General features: G+C 41.0%; 2 protein-coding genes and 1 non-coding gene across 3 annotated transcripts in view; all 3 read left to right on the plus strand.

Annotated features, from left to right (window-relative positions):
* Nucleotides 1–15: 15 nt before the first annotated feature.
* psmb11b (proteasome 20S subunit beta 11b) lies at nt 16–2,099 on the plus strand. Its single transcript, XM_036590620.1, has one exon. It carries the CDS (start codon nt 791–793, stop codon nt 2,006–2,008), a length of 1,218 nt encoding a protein of 405 aa, XP_036446513.1. The 5' UTR covers nt 16–790; the 3' UTR covers nt 2,009–2,099.
* Nucleotides 2,100–10,032: 7,933 nt separating this feature from the next.
* Nucleotides 10,033–10,115, plus strand: trnal-uaa. The gene has a single exon. It is a non-coding gene; the product is annotated as a tRNA-Leu (tRNA).
* Nucleotides 10,116–13,456: 3,341 nt separating this feature from the next.
* LOC118821931 (utrophin-like) overlaps nt 13,457–25,922 on the plus strand; it is a 301,986-nt gene continuing 289,520 nt past the window's right edge. Inside the window, exons 1-2 of the mRNA XM_036590622.1 lie at nt 13,457–13,946; nt 19,196–19,346. Of these exons, the coding sequence (XP_036446515.1) occupies nt 19,265–19,346 (82 nt within the window). The 5' untranslated portion in view covers nt 13,457–13,946; nt 19,196–19,264. The remainder of the gene's footprint in view (nt 13,947–19,195; nt 19,347–25,922) is intronic.

Below are 25,922 nucleotides of genomic sequence, written 5' to 3' on the forward strand. Positions count from 1 at the left end.
AAAAGAATACATTTATTTCCTGAACACAGAACAGCATAAAACATTTTAACACTGCTGTTATAGTTTTAAGAGCTTTTGAACTCTTGAAATAGGACTTAAAACGGCGCCTCATGTACGTTGATGACGTTAGTGAGCGTGAACAGCCAATGAGCTGCTAGAGACGGTTGCTAAACAGTGATTGGTTGAGTATTGTGTCGGTCTTTATTTTGGAAATGGTCACACTGGTTTTAATTTGGAAAACGTATTCTAAATTAATCTGTCGGGCCAGATAAGGACTCTAATTGGGCCACTGTAGGCCCACAGGCCGAATGTTTGGACCTCTGGTGTACAGTAATGTCCACTGTTTGCACACTTGACCAGATGTAGTATGGCATCTGGATAGTTTTATATACCATTTGATGAATACTATGGTTTCAGACGCTTTCTGCAGTACTGTGTTGGCTCTATTTAGTGTAAAAGTATGCACTTTCAGAGGGAAATCCCCTGCCTCAGCTTTAAATAGCGTCCTTCACCTGGCTTCACTGAGAAAGCATGCTGTTTATGTTCATGCGTATCTGAACCGCATCGCTGCGCTAAAGCATGACATGTGGGGGGGAGGGGCCTGATAACAAATCCAACTAGAAATTTATAAAAGGCCTGAGAAACACAAGTCGTGTAGGAATGCTAACCACATTTGCTAACTGAACTGATACCGTATTTCACATTTTATTTGCTTCTTTATTTCTTCTATAAACAAAGATTTTTCTCTAGTTTTTTTAATATTGATATCATCATCTCTGTGCAGTAAGTTATGGCTTTACAAGATGTGTGTGGTTTCCTCAACACTCCCCTTTATCCTCACTGGAATGCTCCACTTTTGTCACCCATGTCTTGGGAAGACACCACTTGCTTGCTTGGAAGGGGATCTGGAGCGGATTCTGTTTCTAGGTGGCTTCTGAGGGGCAGCTGTTCCAGTCCTTTGGAATTTTATGTACCAGTGCAGGAATATCTGACGGAGAGCCCAATTGAGTTTGGTCAAATCCGGCCAAGCTTCAACTCAGACTGGACAAATCCCAAAGCCGATGACCACCTCCACCACTCTTTACCTTCCATCTCCGTCCAATCTGCCATCCCTCTCTCCATCTCTCCCTCCGTTCCTCTCCCGTTCCCCCTGGGTCACGGTACCACCACCCTGGGCTTTGCCTTCCAGGGTGGGGTCATAGCCGCAGCGGACTCCCGCTCCAGCTGTGCAGGGCTAGTGTCCTGCCCGGCGTCCCAGAAGATCCTACCTATCCACTCCCATCTGGTAAGCACCACCTCGGGCACCTCGGCCGACTGCGCCCTCTGGAAGCGCATCCTGGCGCGGGAGTTACGGCTCTATCAGCTGCGGAACCACCGGAGGCTGTCAACAGGGGGCGCTGCCAAGCTGCTGTCCCACATGCTGCACCCATTCAAGGGCACAGAGCTGTGCGTGGCTGCTACCTTGTGTGGATGGGATGGGGATGAGTTTCTAGGTGGAGATGAAAGATCAATGGATGCTGGCCCTCAATCTAAAGGGACCGATGGGAAAAAAACAGAGGCAGTCAGTCAAACAAGCTTTCAAGCAGGAGCAGAGCCTGATGCTAAAACTCAACCAACAGCAAGCAACAAAACAAGCTCCACATTAATAACTACCAAACAGGCCGGTCCCAGGCTTTTTTACGTGTGCAGCGACGGCCTCCGCCTGCAGGGGGAGCTCTTCTCGGTGGGCTCCGGTTCTCCTTATGCTTACTCCATACTGGACGGGAGGATTCACTGGGGGATAAGCGTGGACGAAGCTGTCTCTGTAGCCAGGGAAGCCGTGTACAGGGCCACACACAGAGACGCTTACTCAGGCAACAACGTGGACCTTTACCATGTCACTGCTAAAGGCTGGAGGCGCAGAAAGAGGGAGGATCTAAAGGAGGAATATTACAGAGAGAAGGAGAGGGAGAGGAAGAGAGTGGAAGAGAGGAGGAGGGAAATGGAGAACAAGAAGCAGAGAGTTTAAAGAGTTTAAATGGCTTGTATCGTACTTGTACTTATTTATCTTTTTCTTTTCCACTTACAATTTTGGTTTGGTTTATCATATATACATATGTATACATATATATATATATGATCTCGGTTCTGATTGGCTGCTCTGTATTGTTCCTCATTTAAAAAGCAGTCTGTAACACTCCTTATAGCTCGGTGTGAGTGGGAGGGGCTAAACTACTGTAGGCAGAATAGGCAGATATACTGTTTGTAAATGCATCAGCTTTTGTGACATCACAAAAACAGTGATGCCACAACAGACTGCTTATTTGCCAGACAGCGTAGCTTCCTGGAATGTACCATTTACCCATCAGCCCCGGTTTCCTCTTTTCTGATTGGCTGCTCTTTATTGTAACTCAATTAAAAAGCAGTCTGTAACATTCCTTATAACTTTGATGTGGGCTAAAATGCTTTGGGCTGAAAAGGTGGATGCACGTAAATGCATTGCTTTGTGTGACAGTACAAAAACAATGAACGGAACATTTTGAAGATTCAGCAATGTTTGAATGCTACGTCAAACACTATTTCAGAATAGGAAGAAAAAGGGATCCTATGGGCCCTTTAACCCTGTATAATCCCAGGCTTATTACCTGCTATGACTTATTATTCAGTAGCTACATGAAAACAATGCAAATTAGAATAAAAAGTTATTAAGTTTTAGGATTGTGGCTTAACTCCCATTTAAAGCGTTAGGATATAAATATAACATTTATTGTTCATTAGAGAAATGACATTTAATAACTCATTTGCAACAGATCTGATGCCAAAATACAAAGAAAACTTAGTTATACACAAATCAAGATTTTTAGCTGAGTTTTTCTTGTGAGCTACCTGAGGCCTTTATCAACTTGCACTATTGAATGTTCGAGAATTTTTTTTTACTACAAACTGAATAAAATATTCGGTTTGGTTCCTTTGCTGTCCTCAAACTGTGTTAAGTTCAGTTCTGGCACGTTCTAATATTACATTATCTTGGAAGCATGAAAATAGTCCAAACCATCCTGCTTTTCCACCCTCACTGCTTCAGATCAGTTTTGTGATTTGCAGACCCCTAAAAATTAGTTTGCTTCATAATTACAAACTCTTTATTAGTCATTGTTGCTTATATATGGACTAGATGACAAGAATTAATGTACTTCATGTGGTTTTCAATAGATGCGGCAAAGTCTTTTTACATAATGGTTCTAGTCCATAGCAGTGAAGTTATGTTGTTGAGCACCATATTTCCAGAAGTACCCAGACACCCCTTTTAAATTCAGTAACTTTAAGGTGCACTCGTTGCTGACATGGGTACTCAATTGTGCCCATACAGCTTGCATACTCTCCATAGAAAAGCACTGTAAATAGAATGGGACACTCTGGAGCAGCTGCACTAGGCCAGCCTGCCCAATGCAAAGCATCAGCTGGAGGGGTATAAAGCCCCCCAGCAGCGTTTGGGATTAGTTGGAATGATCCAGAACTAATCATCCAAAATTAGTACCTGACCTCACTAATGCACTTATGCCTGAAAGCAATCTAATCCTCACAGCAATGTTTCATCATCTAGTGTTAAACCTTGCCAGAAGAGTAGAGGCTGTCACTGCAGCAAAAGGGGGAACAAACTCCTTATTAATACCCTGATTTCAGAAGGAAACACGGGATGTCACAGTAGACACCTGCTGATCCAATCTTGTTCTGTCTTTGTTTTTCCTGTTTTCATCTTGGTTTTCTTGTTTCCCAGTGTGATGTGTGTTTTTGTTTACATCTGCCATGTGCCTTTGTTGTTGTTTTGGTCTGTCTCCTCCCTTGTCATCTGTGCCACCCACATGTTGTCTGTAGCCCTGCCCTCTTATTAGTCCCAGGTGTTTCTTGTTTCCCCTCAGTGTATTTATACCCCTGTGTCTTGCATTGTCTATGTTATCCCTGTCACTGTTGCCTGTTTTACTGGTCTTGTTAGGTTTTACTTCTAGTTTAGTTCTGTTTTCCTCTGCTACTCAGTTTTTGGACTTAAATCTGATTTAAATAAAAGCAACTCACACCACATCCAGCCTCATTGCCTCCTATGCTACATCTACAAACGTTTGGACATCTAGGAGCAGATTTACTAAAAGAGGCGCTGATTAAAATAAAAAGTAAAATGGACTGTCAGAAAAGAGCAGAACATGAACTGGAAGAAAAGTCACATACTTCATTACTGAAGCACAAGATAAACACTCGCATAAAAGCACTATTACAACTTAATCTTTTACAATATAGAGCTATTGCTCATTAATGACCACTGGTTGTTCCATAGTAGCAGAATTTCATGTTTGGTTTTTATTTAGCTACTAAATGTGCTTTTCTTACTGCACCTCTGGTCCTGAATGTAGAGACACATAAGACAAATTCAAGAGAGACAAAACAGTCAAAGGGATTGGAAACATAAATTACCCAACAGTACTCATTACCACACCATGAAATAAGAATGCAGAAATGTATTTAAAAACTCATACACCCCAAAGAGAAGACCAAACACTGACTTGTAAAAGTGAAATAGATTAAAAAATTTTATCAGAAAAATATCTTCAGGATTACAGGAACATGAAAAAGGAAGCATCATATAAAGATTAGATGATAGAGAAAAATAACCTCAACTGGTCAACATGTTCACACAAACACACTAATGAGGCTTATGTAATTAAGGATCTCCAGACGTGTTTGAATCCATTTTCCCGTTTACTCATAAAACACAGTATCAAAAATCACAAAACCAGAATTAGACTCAGAAACAGTCCATACATATTCAAAAATCCAAGATAGCTTACAAAACCCAGCAAACATACCAAAACAGTCCAAATGTAAAATGTTGAGTGAACCAAAAGTCCAGGAAACATAGAGGTACAGGGCTCAGTAAGCAGGTGAAATGGCAACACTTCACAGAGAGCATATTGTGGTGTGGGCCCTTATGAAGGGAGGTAGATGAGCTGCAGGTGAATTAAATCAAAGCTTTACTGGGAAACAGGTTAAAGCTAGGGTGAGGCTGACCTCTGGTGTCGAGGGCGGATATTACACCGCTTAACTTAAAGAAAGGAATCAGCAGGAGAACACCTGCATGCATCTTCCTCATTTAACAGAGACTTCATCAAAGCAGTTCTAGCTTTATGCAAATTATATGTAAAATACACAAAGTAAATAAACAATTGCTGATTCATTGTTACAGATCAAAACTAATATAATGCGAGCTTGGATTGGTTCAGAAACAAAACTGAACTCAGTGTCACTGGAGAGATTCAGTCAGGCCAGAGGCCTTGAAGGTTCCTGAGTGGTCACATTTCACCCAGTTATACAATGATGTATATCAATACAAGTGCTGTAACATAGACGGCCGCCATGTCTGGTAGGACAGACTGGAGACGGGCATAAACAAGTCCTTATCTCACAACACAGTGTCCTTCTCAGGGAACATAACAAGAAACCTCACAGAGACACAAAAGCCAAAGTACTGTTATTTCTAGGTGTAAGAAATATATTCTTAAGCAAAATATCCCACATTAAAAGACTCATCTATGATTACAGGAGACAATCTACACCCCTTTAGTATTGTGTCTGTGTTCTTTGTGAGTTATTGCTACATTGTGCTGTTTCACAATGCACAAAACACAGTGAGAGAAAGACTGCCAGCTATATATCTTTACCACTTTCTCATATGTTTCATGTTTGACATCCGCATGAGTGGATTTAAAGGGGAATCCCACTGTTTTTTCATTGTACATAATGAAGATGTAACATGTAAACAAAGTCATTCACAGTGGTTTGCTTTGAACTGCTCTGTTCTAGAAAAACCTACAGAGTCAGAATTGTTCACAGTGGTGGTGATGGGAACCAGACGTCTGTTACTGCACGAAATGTTTATGAACACGCTAGCTCAGGGGTCGGCAACCCAAATGTTAAGTAGAGCCATTTTGTCTTTTCAACAAAAATCAAACCACCTTGGGAGCTGCAGCATTTTATGTCCATTTACCATCTTGGCTGTAAATATGTCTCAGTATGTGCTGATGTACTATTGTAGGATAAAAATATATTTTAAACAAAAACACAGACTTACTATGCTCTGCTTTAAGCTTTAGTTCAGCTATAGCTGCTTTTCTCGCATCTCTGGCAGGAAACTTTTCCGCAAAAATGGAATAGTTTCTTGTAAAATGTCTCTCATTTAAGGTGGAACGGAACATATCGCACAAGAAGCTGGCGAACAAAAAAAACTGACTTCAGCTTCACAAATTTTTAGTTTTTGACAGTTTCTCATTGTAGAGTGCTTATAATGCAAAAAAGTCCATTTGTCTCCAAATTATCAATGTTCATCTTAAATCTTTCTCTTTGCCATTTCGTTAGCCGTTAGCCGCAACAGGGCAGTAAATCAGCCGCATGTTGCTGACCCTGCACTAGCTAGTGACTGAGACATCGCTTTAAAACATGGTTTTAATACATTCATAGTGGAATGGTACATACAGGGCGTTGTGAGGCAAAATAATCTCCAAAGAAAACATATATTATTAGATTTACCACTATTTCACCATCAACATTACTAATAAAAACTCAGAGGACACAAAAGAGGATGTCGGTTCACTGGTGGTTTTGGTAAACAAAATGGCTGTTTGTATTGAAGATATCAATCCTATCACCACCACTGTAGGGAAATCTGAGTCTGTAAGGTTCTCTACAATAAACCGCTTCACACCAAACCACTCTGAATTACTTTGTTTACATTTTAATGTAAAAGTTATGCAGAAATTTGGATAAATTGGTTGAATTCTGCTTTAAGACTAACACAAAATGATCAAGACATGCGTTCTGTACAGCTGTGCTTCTTTAGGTAGAGGGAGGAAAGGATCTAAAGCATAACGCTAAAACACATATTGATTGATTTAATACCCTAATAACCTAATCCTAGAGAGAGGAGCGTGATCTTCATCTGTACCTCTATTTCTGCCACACTATCCTTGTTACAACTTCATTGTGATGCAGTCTCTTTCTTATCTTTTCTCCTCTCTTCAATGTGCTTAAAGGGGAATTCCACTGATCTGTTAAAGTTTTTAAGTAATTCGGTAAATAAGCCGTAAGTATCTGATTTCTTTACAGTGGTGGTGATAAGAACCAGAGGTCACAACGTCTACAACATAAATATAGCCATTTTTCTTAGTATCTAAAATGACCATTTACATTTTAGAAGTACATTTACATTCATGGCAGACGCTCTTATCCAGAGCCACTAACAATTTAATCATTTTACACAGGTAGGCGAAGGTAGTGTAGGAGTCTTGCCCAAGGACTCTTATTGGTATAGTGCAGGGTGCTTGCCCAGGTGGGGGATTGAACCCCAGTCTACAGTGTAGAAGGCAGATGTAGGCAAATGACCAGTGAGCCTTGTGTTTTTATACAATGTTAATACTGGTAAAATAGTAACAAATCTGAAAACAAGGTTTTCTATGAGTGCTATTGTGCCTTACAATGTACCTCTTCATCACAAATGGATAAAAAACACATTTTAGGCCAAAATCTTATCTCAAAACTATCGTAAAACAATATCTTAGACATCAGGCAATGTATTCATAACTATGTCATGTAATGTCTTTCTGTGAGGGAGCTTTTAGAGACATTCAACTCTTCAGACGTCTGGTTCCTATCAGCACCACCGCGAGCAATTCTGACAGTCTAGAACAGAGCATTTCACACCAAACCACTTTACACGTTATCAGTTTAATAAGGTTTTATTACATTTAAAAAAACTGCTGGGATTCTAAAATGGATTATAAGATTATAAGATAGTTTTGAAAACTTTCTGCATAAATAAACTGTTAAGATCTGAGTAAGTCTTTACATCTGACCGACTGAATCAGGCAGAAGCTCTGACCAACGGGTGAAATTCTCATTTAAACATCGGTCATTTAAACGGCTCTTTAATCAGATCCAAAAGGTCTCGAATGATGCACCAAAGTAAAGGTTTATTTACAGCTTCTGCGTGCCAGAAAACAGGTTTTTGTTTTGGCACGCTATCAGATCACAGTCACACTACGTGAGCACTGCCAACTTTCATCGTCAGAGAACAGCAGGAGGGTTCTGCAAACTTCTAGAGGGTTCTGGAGGATTCCCTTCTGACTAAGCACTGAAGGTGTAGGTTACTGTCAGCAGTCTAGCGGAGAGGATGCTCAAGGTAAGATGTGTTCTCCTAAGCGCAGGTTATTACTGTACCTGATTTGGAAGAACTGTCTTTTACCTGTTTTTAGCCTGGGTACTGTTGGTTTACTATTGGTTTCAGAGTGTTCGTGAGCAAACTCTGTTTAGATAGTTGCATAATAAGTATACTAACTACAATCCTAAAAGGATGGTCCTTCAAGGGTTCTTTAGTAAGGGACAATGGTTCTATTGAGAACCATGAGTTCTATATAGAACTATTTGCACGCTTAAATGGTTCTTTACTTGGTGGAATGATTCTTCAGATTGATGGAGAATGTATTGTATGTGTTCTATAGAAGATCTATATAAGAAAACGGTTCTACTTGGCACCAAAAAGGGCTCTGCTATTGGTACAAGCTTGACATGTTCTTGGTCTGTTCTATTAAAATTACTATCTAGCACTGTGATAAAATGTAACCCCTTATAACGTAGACCTTCAAACAAATAAATAAGGCTGAAGTGTGTAGAAAAAACAGTTGTTATTAAAGTTAAATTTAACCAGAATTATTTGTGAACTGGACAACCTGATGATGCTAATTTTGACAGAGAAAAGCTTTGCTAGCTTTGTTTGTAGTGTTAAACGCTGAGCTAGCTCGGTTATTTTTAAGTTAATATTACGTTTTATCCTATTTTGTGTCTCTTCACCTGTAGAACACTACGCATTACACGTTTTGGAAACTGCAAAGAGACGAATTAACTGCTAAAACCGTCTATTTACAAGATCACTAACAAACTTTCGCTTCTTCTGTAAACGAAACTATCGCTAACCAAAATAACACAGATAGAGGAGTCGTTCTTCTTCATTTCCACTTGTTTTCCTTAAGACCCGCCCCTCCTGCGACATGATTGGCTGTTAATTCATTCTCTGGCGTAGATTGTCGAATACCTATTGGTCAACTGCTTGTCAGTATGAATGAATAGCCAATCGCGGCCTAGGGAGGTGGGACTTGTCGGAATACGGGTGGGAAAAATTACGTAGAAGGAATAGCGGTTTTAAAAACCGCACGGAGTAAATTATATTACATGGATTGGCTAAATATGTAATATACAGCCAAACTTTATTCATTTTAAATTGTTTTCGAGCGGGGATTAATTAATACCTGAAAACGTATGTGTATTGTGAATATGACCCACGTGTCACTAAACTTTGCTAGGTTTAATTAACCTGCTCTATTTTTCATTGTTCATGTTAGCGTGGCTTTTGTGCCATCGATACAAAATATACTGACTAACTTAACCTTGACCGCTTTTGTTATGTGATGTGACTTCTATGCTCGCTGGCTAGGTCAGCTACTCCAGTGTTTGTGTTGTGCTAGCAAGCGTTCTAAGACGATGTAGCTAGCTAAGCTAACAGTTAGCTACGACTGATTTAGCTACCAAGCTAACCTAACTTAGTTCGTGTTTATCCGTTTTTGTAGGAGGGATGTCATTACTGGGAAATAATCACTTTGGTTATTTTGTAGGTTGTCAGTATTTTGTATGGAGAGCCTTTGCCTTCCTGATCGCCAGCTTCTAGGTCCAATTTTCCCGTTCCACCTTAAGTGGTGCGGCAGTTACATTGGGGCGCCTCAGGAATGCTACGTTAAACGCTTCACAATTTAAGGTGGAACGGGACAATTCGAGCAAGAAGCCAGCGAATGAGAAGCTGACTTCAGTTTCGTGAAATCCACTGCTGTACTCAGTGCCAGTGGATCCTAGTTTGCTTTTACCGAAACGTCCTTCCTCAAGGCGTGAAGGCATCATAAAGAACTGCGAGAGGAACATTGATTTTGTATAAAGTCCGTTGACACAGAGACGTAACGCACGTTTACCAGGATGGCCGAGTGGTTAAGGCGTTGGACTTAAGATCCAATGGACATATGTCCGCGTGGGTTCGAACCCCACTCCTGGTAGAGTTATTTTCCTTTTCTCCTGCATTTCAGTGGTTTAAGGGTAGCAAGAAAAGAAACAAATAAGAGAAACGCGGAGAGAAACTTACGTGATTTTCGGGAAGGTGTTTCACAGTCAGCAGTGAGCAGTAACGCTGCAGACGACCTGCTGATTCCTCATCACTGGACACACCTTCAGTATAACCCCAAACACACAAACAAACATCCAGCGTCATCACGTGTATCTTACATGTTGAATGCTAGACGTAAAATAAGGAAATACAAACGGACGTTAAAAGTAAACCCGCGCATTCCTGAAGATGCTTTAGCTAGATAGTTTAGTTTTATGTGTTAATTTGCTGTTCAAACACTGCCTCCTGCTGGTCGTTTATGGGTGTTACATTTCAGGTTTACAGTGAACTGCCAAACACCTGGGCTGTGCTTTTACAGTACGATCTCAGACACGACAGCCTTGTTTAGTGTCGCACAGTGTTATACTGGCATATTAGATACAATACTCTCTTATTGTGAGGCTTTGCCAGATCACAAACGATTTCACAAATCTCACTCTCAGCTCACTCTCACCTGACGTGACATGGTGATTATTTTTTAATAGGATGTGACCACAAATTACTACATCAATGCCACAGATTACTATATTGAGGCCACGAGTTAAGTTTCTCATACCTCTTGGCCTCAAAATAGTAAATAGTTGCCCCAGTATAGTAATTTGTGGCCTAAATGTAGTAAATTGTGGCCTCAGTATAGTATTTTGTGGCCTCAGTATAGTAATTTGTGGCCTTAATATAGTAACTTGTGGCCTCAATATAGTAATGCGTGGCCTCAGTATGGTAATTTGTGGCCTCAATATAGTAAATTGTGGCCCCAGTATAGTTGTGTGGCCACAACTTAAGTTAGATTTTTTTTTTTTTTTATTAGGTCAGATTTTCTTTTGAGATTCACATTTATGTGACAGTACTTTGTGTTATGATAACATTCATATGCAACATGTGTAATAATAACGTTCATCCTTTTGTTTTTATAGGTTTTCAGGAGTTTTGTATGAAGGCGAGTTTGAATGAAGAAGATGTATTCTAACCAATCATAATTTGTTCCCTGTTCCAGAGAGATATGTAGAACTGTGGATTTTCAGAGCAACCTGAGGCGACTGATTTGGTGCAAAAACGAGTCCCTCATGACTTTCACATCTTCTAAGTTGATAATGCTCCATACACAGTACTAAACCACAGGAGTGTACAAAATAATGGAAGCACTGCATGATATAGTCATACTCACTCACCATTTTATCAGAAGCGCTGACCAGATAGGTGCATTATTAGGTTCACAGTCACGACCTGCAGCTCATCTGTTGCTACACAGGTTATCAGGCCTCCTCTAGCTGTGCCTCAGTGGAAAAGGACCACCATAGGACCACCGCTGACCAGATATTATTTGAGCAGCGGGCTATTCTCAGTGATACCGAAATGGTTGTGGCATGTTGGATTGCCATTTTCTCTGCTGAGCTGAGAATGAGTCACTCACAAAGGTGGTCCTATGGTGCTCCCTTTGCATTGATTGAATGGGGAAATATTGTATAGTAACATATGAGTTACAGCCTGTAGTTGTAAACGTATGTAGTGGACCTATATGATAGGTGTTTCTGATAAAATGGCCAATGAGTTTGAGTATTCCATGCTGTGTTTCTGTTATTTTGTATACTCTGTAATTCAGTAGTGCCTCAGGAACACTAGGGCTCCATGGCCTCCTCTGTAATCACCAGGTGGCTGCACGTTGCATGACCAAGGGGTATGCAGACCATATACATCGCTATGCATGCAATGTTCTAAAAACTATCATTGTACTTTGTTACTTGTCATACATGTCATTCTCAATCTGTAGGCCACTGGGTTGCAGTGCCATTACATTTACAGCATGCTGGTCTACTTTTTACACTTTTATTGACAATATGTGTCTAGACTAATATTACAATGCTGTACTGATGTTGACTTTTTCATATTAAAAAGTGTTACAGAATTACTAGAAATGTTTTCCTTCTTTTATCACAGGTGGAGCATTGAGTGCTTCATGACATTTTATAGGGCTGCTTTCTAGTAAGCTTTTATGTAATACTATTTAAACCTAAAATCCCAGGCTTATTACATACTAAGGCTTATTACTCAGTAACTACAGGGACTTCCATGCAAACTGGCTGAGCTATTCCTATGTTATAGAAGTGTGTAATAAAACATTGGGCCAGTCGGTGGGCCCTGGCCGTTTAAGGGGTTAATGAAAAAATCTTCTAAGCACAAGTAATTATGAAAAAATAACCCATAGAAAGAAGAAGCGAGGGTTCAATTTTATAAGCACATGTGAAACAAATATAAGACTAATATTATAAGGCAGCTAATATTTCATATATCCATTCAGATGGTAGCCTCTATATGTGTACACACACACACACACACACACACACACACATATATATATATATATATATATATATATGTAATATTATATATGTATATGAACTAGTCAATGAACAGGGCATATTCTTATAGTATTGCTCTAATTACTACATTTTAGATATATAGATGCAAATGTACAAATATACATATATATGTGCATTAAATATACAGGTTATTTACATACAGAGTGTAAAGTGTACAAGAGAAGTGTAAAGAGTGTAATTAGTACAGGATACAGTGTAACAAGTACACAGAGTGTAAGGTGTACAACAGAAGTATACAGGGTGTAATAAGTGCAGTATACAGTGGATCAGACACAGCAGTGCTGCTGGAGTTTTTAAACACCTCAGTGTCGCTGATGGACTGAGAATAGTCCACCAACCAAAAATATCCAGCCAACAGTGTCCTGTGCAGTGTCCTAATTGAGTGGACAGTGTTCAAAAACTCCAGCAGTACTGCTGTGTCTGATCCACTCAGACCAGCACAACACACACTAACACACCACCACCACATCAGTGTTACTGCAGTGCTGAGAATGACCCACCACCCAAATAGCACCTGTTCTGTGGTGGTCCTGTGGGGTCCTGACCACTGAAGAACAGGGTAAAAGGGGGCTAACAAAGTATGCAGAGAAACAGATGGACTACAGTCTGTAACTGTAGAACTACAAAGTGCCCGTATTTGGTAGGTGGAGCTGATAAAATGGGCGAAGAATAATAAATAATAATCATAAGCACGTCTGCTTGGCGCTGCGTCTTATGAATGAGTGACCGGAGCGCGCAACAGAGACGTTGGAACCGCGGCGTGCGCGGTCACGTGACGAGGCGCGCGCCATATTTCCAGTTCTTTTTTTTTTTTTCTCTGTGGTTTCAGTAGGTGGCGCAGGGAGAGAGAGCGCGAGAGAGAGAGAGACAGAGGGAGAGAGAGGGAGAGAGAAGGAGGGGGCTTACACTGGGAACAAAGTTCGCTACACGACTCAGACGCGTTGGGATTGGGAGTAGTTTGCGGGGAAGCGACTCCTCGCGCCTCTAACTAACTCGACTGGATTACTGTACGGACGTGGAGCACTGCAGCGCGCGCTGTTTGGGATATAAAAAGACACTTCAGGCAGAAGTTACTTCAGTTTTTGGAGCAGCTTTCATGTCCTCCTCCTTCTCCTCCTCCTCCTCCTCCCAACTCTCTGAAAGAGCCCTGAATGCCGAAGTGGAGGACAGACGGGCTGTGAGGGGCGTTTAGTGAAGTTAGTGAATCCCGGGTCTCTGAAATGGCCTCAAGCGCACCAAAACAAACTTAAACATGCCTGCATGAGCTCAAACTGTACATGGTCGTGTGCTCAGATGACTCGCTGAGGCGTTTGGGAGGGAGACTCGACTTGGGAGTAGCAGCGAAGGTAAGAATGAATGTGTTTGGGTTTGGTCTTCTGCTCATTTGTCTCATTTGTTTGAGAAAACTGCTCTCCTTAAGTCAGATATCCTGGATAAACGTGTTGGTTCAGTCAATAATGGACGTTAGGCTGAGGGAACTAGGAAATGAATGGCTGGAAATGGAGGCTCTAGAGAGAAGGTTTCTCCCAGGCTTTCTTCCTAGTCATTACGTTACATATTGGCGTTTTCCATTAAGCTCTATTGACTTGGGTTCTTCATCCACCCACTCCCCCCCTCCTCCTCCTCCTCCTGCTGCTGCAGCTGACACAGGTGAGTGCTGAGGGGAAACCTGGGAAACCTGCCTGACCTTCATGGAAGCAACATTTTATCTTCATCTTGTAAATCAAAAAAGTTTTCATTCTGCAGAAGCAACGTCATTCCAGAAAAAGATGACATTGTGTTCCCTCGCAACAATTTTGCGTTCCCTCGCAACGATTTTGCGATCACTCCCAATAATTTTGCATTCCCTCGCAGTGATTTTTGCATTCCTTCGCAATATGTTTGATTTCCCTTGCAATAATTTTATGTTCCTTCGCAATGATTTTGTGTTCCCTCGCAGCGATTCTTCATTCACTCCCAATAATTTTGCGTTTCCTTACAACGATTTTATTTTTGCTTCCAATAATTTTGTTCCCTCACAACGATTTTATGTTCCCTCGCAATACAATGACTGTTGCGTTCTCTCGCAATGTTTTTGTGTTCCCTTGCCACAATTTTGCGTTTCCTCGCAATGATTTTTCTTTTGCTCCCAATAATTTTATTCCCTCACGATTTTACGTTCCCTCGCACTGATTTTGCGTTCCCTTGCAATTATTTTGTACTGCTTTGCAAATGCGGTGGATTTTTCAAGAGAACGCAAAACATTTACAAGGTAATGCAAAACTTTTGCAAGTAAAAGCTAAATTATTGCGAGGGAATGCAAAGCCATTACATTTTTTTCCACGGTGGCACTTTAGGGGCTCAGTACCATCCTTGGACAGTGGAGTGAAATAGTTGCTACTACAAGACAAACCAATGAATTCTGCCATCATTTGGAAAGTCTCTATGGATTGTTCCGTGGTTCACTGTTGCCTTTGTGCCATTTCACTGTCACTGGTTGCTTCATAGCTGAAATGTCTTCTCAAAAAACATACCAAACTTGTCAAACCCACAGCTGCACTGCTGTGGTGCTTTCAGAAGGAATGTGAACATGTTCCTACTACAGGGCAAACCATGCTTCTGCCATCATTTGTGAAGTCTGTGGACTGTTCAGTGGTGTGTTGTTTCTTTTGGCCCATTTTGCTGTCACTGGTTGCTTCATAGCAAAAGTTTCTTCCCAAAAACCAAACTAGTCACACCTACAGATGCACTACTGTTGTGCTTTCAGAAGGAATGTGAACAGCTCAGCCCTTGCTGAGTGGAGGGAACTGAAATAGCTGAAATAGTGGGTCGTGCTGAGTTTTCATTGCAGAAGTCTAAAGTTAGAGGTTTGCGTCAGACTTTAAAAGCTGAATGCCATTTGGTTCACGGTTTGACTCATAAAAGCCTTTCGGGTCTGCATACCTCATTATCTAGAGCGGCTCTCCTGAGCCAGAACTGGTGCACTCTTGATTGTTTATCAGTGGTTTTTGATTGTTTTTCAATGACCTCACCAGGGCCCTGCGCCGCTGGCTGGCTGGCGATGTAGGATCAGTTTGACAACAGCGATTACAGGTCTGGACCCAAACATCACCTTTTAAAGGAGTGGACCGCTCAGTGCAGGGTCAGAAGAAGAATGGAGGTCTGACACAACAGCCGGATTATTTTTTGAGGGGGTGCATGTTTGTTCAGAAATAGCCTGTTTTCTTTAGCAGACGTCTAATGGCTTTGGCCAGGCCAGTTTTTGGCTTTGATATTTCATGTCACAGTTTCATTCTTTCATGCATATTTTGATGCCAGCTGACCTCAGTTTTTACGTTGTGGGTCTGTTATGCATGTGACAGCATGTTCCACAGTGATGACATCTAGATTGTGTGTCTGCTTTGGTGTTTTTGCTCGTCATCCCCACGGCAGACTGTGGGTAAGGACGGGGCTGACCTGAAACTATCAGTACAGAAGTTACTAGGGCGGTACTATATGAACCAAAAAAACATATCGAAAAATGCGAAAGGGGAGTTTCTCTGACTTTTAAAAAATTCAGCTTAATTTCATTGTTAAGTTGTAATTAAGGCCATTCAGAGTGTTTTGTTGTTAAATGCGCCATGCTGGAGAAACGTGAGTCAGAATTTTTCACAGTGGTGATGGGAACTAGATGTACGAAGCGTTTAATGGCTCTAAAAGCTCCCTCACAAAAAGTTATTACTTAAAGTTGTTTTGAATACGTGGCCTGAAGCTTTGGGAAAAGTTTTGGCCTAAAATTCATGGTTATAAGGCAGTATAGAACCCAAAGAAAACATTTTTTTCAGATTTGCCACCGTCAACATTAGTATTACTATTATCAACATAACAAAATATAAAAACTAGAAAGACTGGCTATATTAACATACAGTCTTAAAAGAAGATGCTTCTTCAAAGGTTCTTCAGTAAACAAAATGGTTCCATGTAGAACCATGAACACTCAAAATGCCCTTTGCGTGATTATAGGGTTCTTTGCGTCATGAAAGCGTTCTTCAGACTGACGGAGAATGTGCTGTAGATAGTTCTATATAGAATCTTTTGGAATAGGGTTCTATATAGCACTAAAAGGGGTTCTGCTATTGTTACAAGCCAGAGAACCCTTTTTTGGTACTATATAGAACCCTTTTTGTGGAGAGTGTATTTTTACATTTTAGACACTGCGACGCCTGGTTCCTATCACCACCACTGTAAAGAAATTTGTGTTTCTCTGAATTTACCGTTTCACACCAAACCGCTCTAAATGACTTTCACATCTCGATGACCAAATTATACTGAAAATTGGTGGACTTCACTGCTTTACCATTAAAAACACTTTAGTGTATTAATAAAGTGATGTTAAAGATTGGCCTGCATTATTCAGACTGAAGTCATTTTGTTAGATTACACGAACGCCTTGATTCATCTGGAACTGTGGTTGGTCTCACAGCACACAGTAAAAAATCTTGAGATTGGTTGCAAGACTCATTTGCATACTCCTGTCTTTTGCACAGAGGTGTCACCAACCCGCCAGTTTAAGCAAATCCTGAGTCTCAGCTGCAAGAGTCAAATAAGTTCTAAATCAGTGAGCAAAAGTCGAGTCTTCAAGTCTTTTAAATTAGTCTTTAAAATGAGTAACAAAAGTATATGAGAGAGATTTATTTTCAGAAGATGATGTTATCTTTATTTGCAGATACTGCAGTACTGTTAAAAGTGAAAGGTTCCTGGAAACCATTAGCCGTGAAAATCTTCTAGACGCTGCAGCGGTAGGTTTATGTGCTGGTGGAGTTCTTTGCAGATTGAAAGAAACTCTCTCCGTATTAGAACTGTCTAGAAATGAGTGGGACTTTAAGGTGGATGTCCTTATCCTAAGACCAAACCTCACTCCTAATCCTAACCATTTAACCCTTAATCCCCACACTTACCTTATATCAAGCTTCCAAATCCTGACCCTGACCATAACCTCGACACTCCTGTAACATCTTCAAGTTATGCATATCATTAATCATGTACACAATCCCGTACATTAGACCTTATTTACTCACTTGGAAATTCACACAAACTCTGCTCCCCATGAATAGTTCTGGGGAATTTCTCGACTCTAGCCCACCAACCACTTCTCCAGTCCAAACATGCTGGCTCTCATTAGCATTATCTGCCTGCTGATGCTTGAGCTGTAGGTTGCACTTCAGCTGAAGCGAACAACAAGACCCTCAGGGCAGATAGCTGACAGTGGGTTAACCCATGCCTGAACACACTCTAATCAGCGCGATAAAGGCCAGGGTGTTAAATGATCGCCTCACACTGTGTTTAGATCTTCAGAGATCAGAGTAGTAATAAAACATCAGGTTTCTTGGCAACTATACCACATGGAATTGGTCCATAGAAAAACTACAGAAGGAGGAACGATGGATGTTATTTCGACTCTTAGACGTCCCAGTTATTGCCTGTGATAACAGCTGTGTAATTTGATATTGTTTTTCACTCATGGTTTATTGAAAAGTGTTTGCTGTACATTCAGTCTTGTTTTGTGGAGAAAAAAAAAATCTCCTTCACATTTTTGACACATTTGTGTCAATTCTTGACATGAAAAACAAGAACAAGAAAGACAGAAGTGCAGACACACACCTGTTGATTAGCCTATAGAATGCACAGTGACTGGCCACTTCATTAAGTTCAGCCCCTCATATCTACACTCTTTGTCCGTTTTATTAGCTGCACTTACCGTGTAGGAGCACTAGTAGTTCTGCAATTACAGACTGTAGTCCATCTGTTTCCCTGCGTACATTGTTAGCCTCTTTTGCCCTGTTCTTCAGTGGTCAGGACCCCCATGGACCCTCACAGAGCAGGTACTATTTAGGTGGTGGGTCATTCTCAGCACTGCAGTAACACTGATGTGGTGGTGGTGTGTTACTGTGTGTTGCGCTGGTCTGAGTGGATCAGACGCAGCAGTGCTGCTGAAGTTTTTAAACACCTCAGTGTCACTGCTGGACTGAGAATAGTCCACCAACCAAAAATATCCAGCCAACAACATCCTGTGGGCAACGTTCTGTGACCACTGATGAAGGACTAGAGGATGACCAACACAGACAACAAACTGTGCAGCAGCAGATGAGCTGTCGTCTCTGACTTTACATCTACAAGGTGGACTGACAAGGTAGGATTGTCTAATAGAGTGGACAGTGAGTGGACACAGTGTTTAAAAACTCCAGCAACACTGACAGGTGTATTGAATGAAGTGGCCGGTTGGTGTATAAGTTGTAAAAGTAGCGTTAGCCTTGTCCATGAATTGTTTTTGAATTCTATATTTTGATGTATGACTTATTTGTACTTCTCAAGTTTATGTTTACTTTTGATCACTCATGATCAGTTTCCTGGACGGAGATTAGGTGCGGTCCTAGACTGCACAGCATTCAGTGTGAAGATTCTCCACTGAAAGCAAAAAGCAGTCCAACACTAGGCTTAATCCATGTCCGGGAAACTGACCCTCACTGTTCTATCGCAGCTTGTTGTGCTGTAAGCCTTGGCGATGTGGCTGATGAAAGCTGGTTTTTATGGCTTTGACTGGGAAAACCCTTCAGTTCATGTGATGTGTGATTTCCAGATTCCAGCGGCAGTTCTGTGAAGACTTGTTTGTTCTGGAAAGGGAGCACTACGTTTGCTGCTTCTGAAGATGGCCACCTTGGGTTCACCTGTGGATACAGCTGAGGGTGGAGCTAACAACGAGTTTAGTGACATCATCAAGTGGCGATCCGGTGAGTGCATGTGTGGGGTTCTTAAAATGTGGGCCTTTCCTTGTTTCAGATCACCTCCCAGTCATCGCTTTTAATAAAGCAATAGTTCTTTGAAAAATTGGATTTACACAGTTTTCCTGCTTAATCCAAATGCAAGACGTTTGCTTCTTTTGGGCAAAACATGAAAAAAAATATGATCAAAATGTTGGTTTCTACCATTTTTCGCTCTGTGATGTACTTTTGTCCCTTTTTATACATAACAGTGTGACATACAGTGTCAGAAACCAAATAAGCAAGTCTGTTTGAGATTACTTAATATCCAAGTGTGGTTTGATGCCTTAGACATGCAGTTTGTACCGTGTTAATTGGTGGCTATAAGCTTAAATTACTTGTTAGCTACATTAGCCTTATGGTTCCAATGCAAAACTAAAGAAGCAAACTTCAGACACCACATTTGGGTCTTCCTAAACTGTTCTTTTAACACAAAACAGACAAGTGCTCTAAATCAGATGCAAAGGGTATGCTTTGATTTTTAGACTGTGTCAGATCTGGCAAAAGTTATTAAGAATCAATGTGTCCTGGTTCTGGCCTTAGGGGGGAGATGCAGAGTTTTGATGAAAGCTGCTTCTCACCGCTGGTCTGAGAGCAGTGTTGGGGTTTTTTTTTGTTTTTTCTTCTATAAAACCCCAGCCGAAAATATTTGTGGGTGATATTTAGCTTGGTTAAGGTGGATACCGAGCTTTATTTGAGCTGTGAGTAGTCGAGTGTATGTGTGTACATTCTGTTCTGTGTGCAGGATGTGCTCATAGGTAACTATGTGGATACTGAATAGGAAGGACTGAGGGGGAAAGAGTGTCTGAGTGAATGGATGAGGTTCGAGGGAGATCATGACAAGCAGAGAAAGAGAAAAAGCACAGAACACAAAACCAGCACACGAGTAAGGAAACTGAAGGAGCGAACTAGGGAGATGATAGCATGGTCAAGTTCATTTATTCTTTTATTATTATTGTTATTTTGAAATTATAGCTTTTTATTGAACCTTGTATTTCTTCATTACAGTCTGATCAATATGAAAACGCCATACCAATTTTAAAAGGCTCTGGTAACTGTCAGTGTTGGTCATTGTATCAGTCGGGCCCCATACTATGCAACACTGAAAATCAACTGCTATTTAAATAAATATGATGTCATCACTAGCAACTGTGTAATCAACTATGTAAACAGCTGTCCTCGCATGTGCTTTTCAGGTATTTACTTTCGCTGTGACTTCTTAAAAAGACAATAGTCATACACGGATGTGGAAATTATTGGACCATTGGGCTTGATACGCGGGTGTATCCATAAAACTGGAAACCAAAGCCCGAATCCAACAAATTTGAAATTTTCTGCACAGTGCTATTTGTAGCAGTGCGTTTAGGCTGGGGCCCCTACTAGGGTGCTTTAATTCTCCCTCCTCTCTCTCTCTCTCTCTCTCTCTCTCTCTCTCTCTCTCTCTCTCTCTCTCTGTCTCTCTCTCTCTCTCTCTCTCTCTCTCTCTCTGTCTCTGTCTCTCTCTCTCTCTCTCTCTCTCTCTCTCTCTCTCTCCCTCCCTGCCTGTTGGGAATGCCACAGCGTTCCTCAAGCTGGAATTCCTCTGCGGATCTGGATTTACAACGCTTTTTCTCCACCACAATGCCTTTATTTTTGCTAGAATTCCAGTTGCCTAGCAACGGTCAAAAGTAAAGTTTTCTTGGGTTGGAGCCACGCTTGTGTCTGTGTGACGATTCAGATTCACAGACCGGGCACTCAATTTATCCACCAGCTTAAAGGGATCTCTTGACTTGGGAGACATTCATTCAGTCCATTTATTTGTGTATTTATTTACCCCGAAATCAGTTTTGTGCGTTATGTTTCCTGTTTGTGTCACAGTATGTGAAAAGGTGCCACCCAGTCAGCAAAATTTGTCTGGCCCACTTGTGGGCCACATGCTTGGTTTGTTCTGGCCCCATATACAGCTGGGTCTTCGGCCCAAATCTGGCCCACACACTGTAAAGTGTGTAGAACTAAAGGATATGGCTCAGTCTGGCCCAACTACACGGTTGGTTCACAACCTTCACACCAGAATTGTCCCACAAAGGCAAAACGGTATGAAGCTGTCCAGGATCTGGCCCACATACCTAACATCTACCTGGTAGTCAACCAACACTCAAATAGGAAAGCCAGAATCAGCCCAAAACTGTCAGCTGTATGGGCATGTTGTGTTTTTGGTAGTGTTGCATCCATACTGTATCAGTATGGGCAATAAAGAATGCCAGGACCATAAAGCGGTTTGTGATGTGCACGCCCGCTAGCAGCGGCAGCAGATTAACTGAAGCGAGTACCACATCAGTGTTGTGGGGTGAAATTAATAAAAATGCTTATTGCAAAATCTGTAATGATGGTATTTTGAGGCCAGGAACAGACAGCAGGGATTACAGTACAAATTTAACAAATGCAGGTAAAGATGATCCCTGCCAAGAAGCAGAGAGGATTTTCGTAGCTCTGAAATTACTCAAAAGTTACCCAAACAGTAAATGTCATGCATGGAGGTTTAGTAAGTTTTATTTGCGGCACAGAACTGTTTTTACTTAAATATAATGTTTAAAAAGTGGAGTTGTATAGATGTCAGGATTTATACAGTGATACACTAAGTAATTAATACTTCTCATACTTCTGTATAACACATTGATCATTGTGTTGTTCATGTTGTTCCAGTAACGCAAAGTAACGTCCTTTCTTTGATGAAAGAACTGTCCTTTTCTTTTTCGCAGGCTGTCTCTTTTGTTTATGACCAAAACCGTTTGAACACATATTATCATACTTCTGATACTGTTGCTTCAAATCGAGTCTCGCAAGCTGTGGCAGATCTCAAATCTCTAGTGAGTCTGGTGTGCAGAGCTGGCAACAGCTTCCTACTGGTGACCTTCTAGTATTTGGCTTCGTTTTTTTGCAATAAAGTGGTAAATGTGTTGAATGGATTTCAAGCTTTTTTTATATTTTACTGATCAAATTTATTGAATGTTATTGAGTATTAGCAGCGTAGCCTTGGTGAAAGTGCTCTTTAGGTATTAATGACCGAAGGGAAAACATCCCAGCAGCCAGTTAAAGTGAGCACAGTAGCATAAGCTATGGGAAAACATGAAGTGAGAGAGAGAGAGAGAGAGAGAGAGAGACATAGTGTGAGTGGGGATATTTTCTCAGCTGGGGTGGGATGGGATGAGGTGTGTGAGTGTTTATCTGTTCTCTGATGTTCTTTGAGGACGTCACTCTTTCACTCTTAACTCTTTCACACCAGACCCCCCCCCCACCTCCACACTCTTGTATTCACACACTCTCTCTTTTTTCACCACTCTCTCTCTCTTCATTATAAAATCTAAGCAATCAGAAGTACAGGAAGAGTAATAAATCTACTTCCTCTCATCCTTCCTTTAATTGTGTACAAGAAAAAAGTAATCAAATCAAAACAAGAGCCTTTAGTTTTGTTTTAATCAGCAACAATCAAGCTGTGAACGCCTTCAGGAAACGAGCTTCTGGTCCTCTTTTAATGAGGTGCTGTTTATAACCGGTGTACTTAATTAATGTTCCCTCACACAGTAGGACTCGACCGATACGTTGTTTGGCTGATAAAATCGGCCGATTTTAAGGTTCCGTTGACAAAGATCCGATCGAGAGCCGATAACGCCTATATAAATGTTATATAAGAAAAGGGTATTCAGGAATGTGACGCTATTAACAACATAATATAAATATGTCGCTGCTGTCAGAACAAAAGCTCGTATCCATTTTTGTCGTTTCTCAGTTTTTGTCATATGTTGAAAATGCCTGTTGACTTTTACATTGTGTGTGAACTTCATAATGAATGGACCAATGGAAATGACCCAAAATGTCTTTGAAAAAAATCTGTTTCCATTGGCTTACATTAAAAGTAATCTAGGTTTTTTCCTTCTCCTGTAAAGTTACCATTTTGGAGATACGAGGTTTTGTTCCAACAACAGTGATATTTTAAGAGTGTGAGTTTATGGACAAATTTTACAATTGCACAATTTTGAACTGTGAACCCCCTTCTGATGACACATCTTGAAGGTGAGAAGACCATTTGAAAACTGCTTTGGGGGAATTTTTGGGGGTAGGATCTAGCCTTGTATTGATACTTGATATTATCAAATATTGTGATAATTTGCCAATTTTATACAAGTCATTGATCTTTTGTTCATTGTTGTTTTGTTCACCTTTATATAACCGATCCCTGTGTACCATCATTCCAGTCTATGTCCAGACTTTTAATTATAGGCTACGCAAACAGAGCATCGCCAACTAAAAGTCCACTTATAAAGATTATGACCTAGATTTGTCTAGAAACGAGTGCTGGGCTACATGAAAATGAAACAAAGAAACTTCAGTACATGAGATCTGCTCTCTGGTAGAGAGTATAACGGACAGGCCTGTCCAGAAGAAGACACAAAAGGCAGCACAAGTGTGTACAGCCCTGTGTACAGCCCTCCAGCATTTCCTGTACACCCCCCAAAAGTTCACTTCAAAACAGTTTCAGAAGTTTCTCTCACCTTCAAGACGCATCATCAGAAGCACTTAAGTAAACTAAAACTATTAGAGACTGTTCAACTTGACCATATAAACTTATAGTGGCCGTTAATATCTGTTGTCTGAGTTTTTATCTTTCGTAAAATCAGCGTCGCCAGCTGTTCTCACATTGGTTGCGCCACACGAAATCCATTACCAAAAAATTTGAGTAACTGTGTGCGGTGAAAAATCGAGAATTACGGACTTCAGGGGAATATAGTCCATGCCCTTCTCCTCCTCATTATCTCTTAATTTGTTGGCGTTATAGTAGAATGTGCCGAGGATGCTGGGTAATGTCTGCGTGCTGGTTGGTCTGGCTGCTCTAATTTGTCAGTGCTAATTTGACTGTTGAGCAAACCAGCTGCATTGCCAGGGCACAGTGGAAAATAAACCAGGCCAAACCCAGGCTCCATGCAGGTCCACACACACACACACACACACACACACACCACACACACACACACACACACACACACACTCACGCACAGGAGGACAGACGGCTCCTAGATCTCTGGCCAAGTGTTATATAAGCAGAGCTGTGGGCCATTGTAAAAGTGTACCAGCTTCGGCCTGGCTTTGTGCCTTAGAGTAGCTGAACTGAAAGGCTGACCTGGGACCTGCCTTCAGTGCAACTACGGAGTCCATAGAGTTTTAACACGAGTCTCATTGATGAACAGAGAGGGATGCAACCGATCGATACCAGTATCGGCCTGGTACCAGCAGAAAATGCTGAATCTGATGAAAATAAAACCAAATAAAAAATCTGATTTGATTCTCTAAGAAATCAAACCTGAAATGTCACAGAATTGCTTGTAGTGCAACATAACAGTATGTTGCATGATAACAGTAGCCACATGTAGAATAACGTTAATATAAGAACAAAGAGTAGCTAGCTACGTATTGAGTAGAATTTGTTTATTAGAGAGTTAGTTAGAGTAAGACTGAGTTAATGATGGCACCCAGCCGGTACTTGGTTTCTGTATCAAGTCTGTATCAGCAGAAAATACTGGATCGGATACTGTGGGGGAAAAAAATCTATATGAACGAAATTCTGTAACAAATCTGTCCTGAAATAGCACATGTTCATATTGTGAAATACTGTGTATAGCTTATCTTTAGTGAAGTGATTGAATGGAAAAAAAGGAATATCATATCAGTATTGATTTCAGCTGATACTCAAGGTTTCAATATCGGTATTGGAAAATAAAAAGTGGTATCGTGCCATCTCTAGCTCAAATAGCCTCAGTGTACGCATGATTGTACTATAAGTGATATTTTTGTGAAGCAGTTCAACTGAATACAAATGCTCTGACTTTGTATAAACGTGGGCTACGTTTACTTGTTGCTTTCAGCTTGGGATCCTGAGTGTTCAAGTGTTTCAGTTAATCATTGATCATTTAAAAAAATTAGATTGATATCAGTGTCGGCCAATACTTAAAGACTTCAGTATCGGAAGAGACATAGTGGTATCGTGCCGTCCCCGATGTTGCTCTCCATTGGAATTGGATCAATACTCTTTACCTTTGACCCCTGCTCTACCTGTTTGACCACATGCTGAGCATTCTGGGTAAAGGGCAGAAGTCACTGACCCTGAGGCTGTTCTTTTTTGTGGCCGTGTTGTTAACGCAGTGTGACTGCATGACCTGAGCTGAGCTGAGCTGAGCCTCCTCTCATTGTTCTTCGGAAATGAAGACCCTGCGTGTGTGTTATATGAAACCTTGAACAATGGAGACGCTGAGCTCATAAAGAGTTACATTCAGAGTGATCGAGTTACGCGCGCGCACACACACACACACACACACTGCTGTTTTGCCCCTTTTTGTGCAAGCGAAATGAGGTCTACACTGTGTATGTCTGTGCTTTTGTGTGTGTGCATGCGTGCATGCAGGCCTGTGTGTATGCATGTATGTGCAGTCATGTGTGTGTGTGTGCCTGTGTGTGTGTTTGTGCATGCATCTTTGTGTTTGTGCTTGTGTGTTTTTTGTGTGTGCATGTTTGTGT

The sequence above is a fragment of the Colossoma macropomum genome, unplaced genomic scaffold, assembly GCF_904425465.1.
Source record: "Colossoma macropomum unplaced genomic scaffold, Colossoma_macropomum, whole genome shotgun sequence".
In the NCBI taxonomy this organism is placed as follows: Eukaryota; Metazoa; Chordata; class Actinopteri; order Characiformes; family Serrasalmidae; genus Colossoma; species Colossoma macropomum.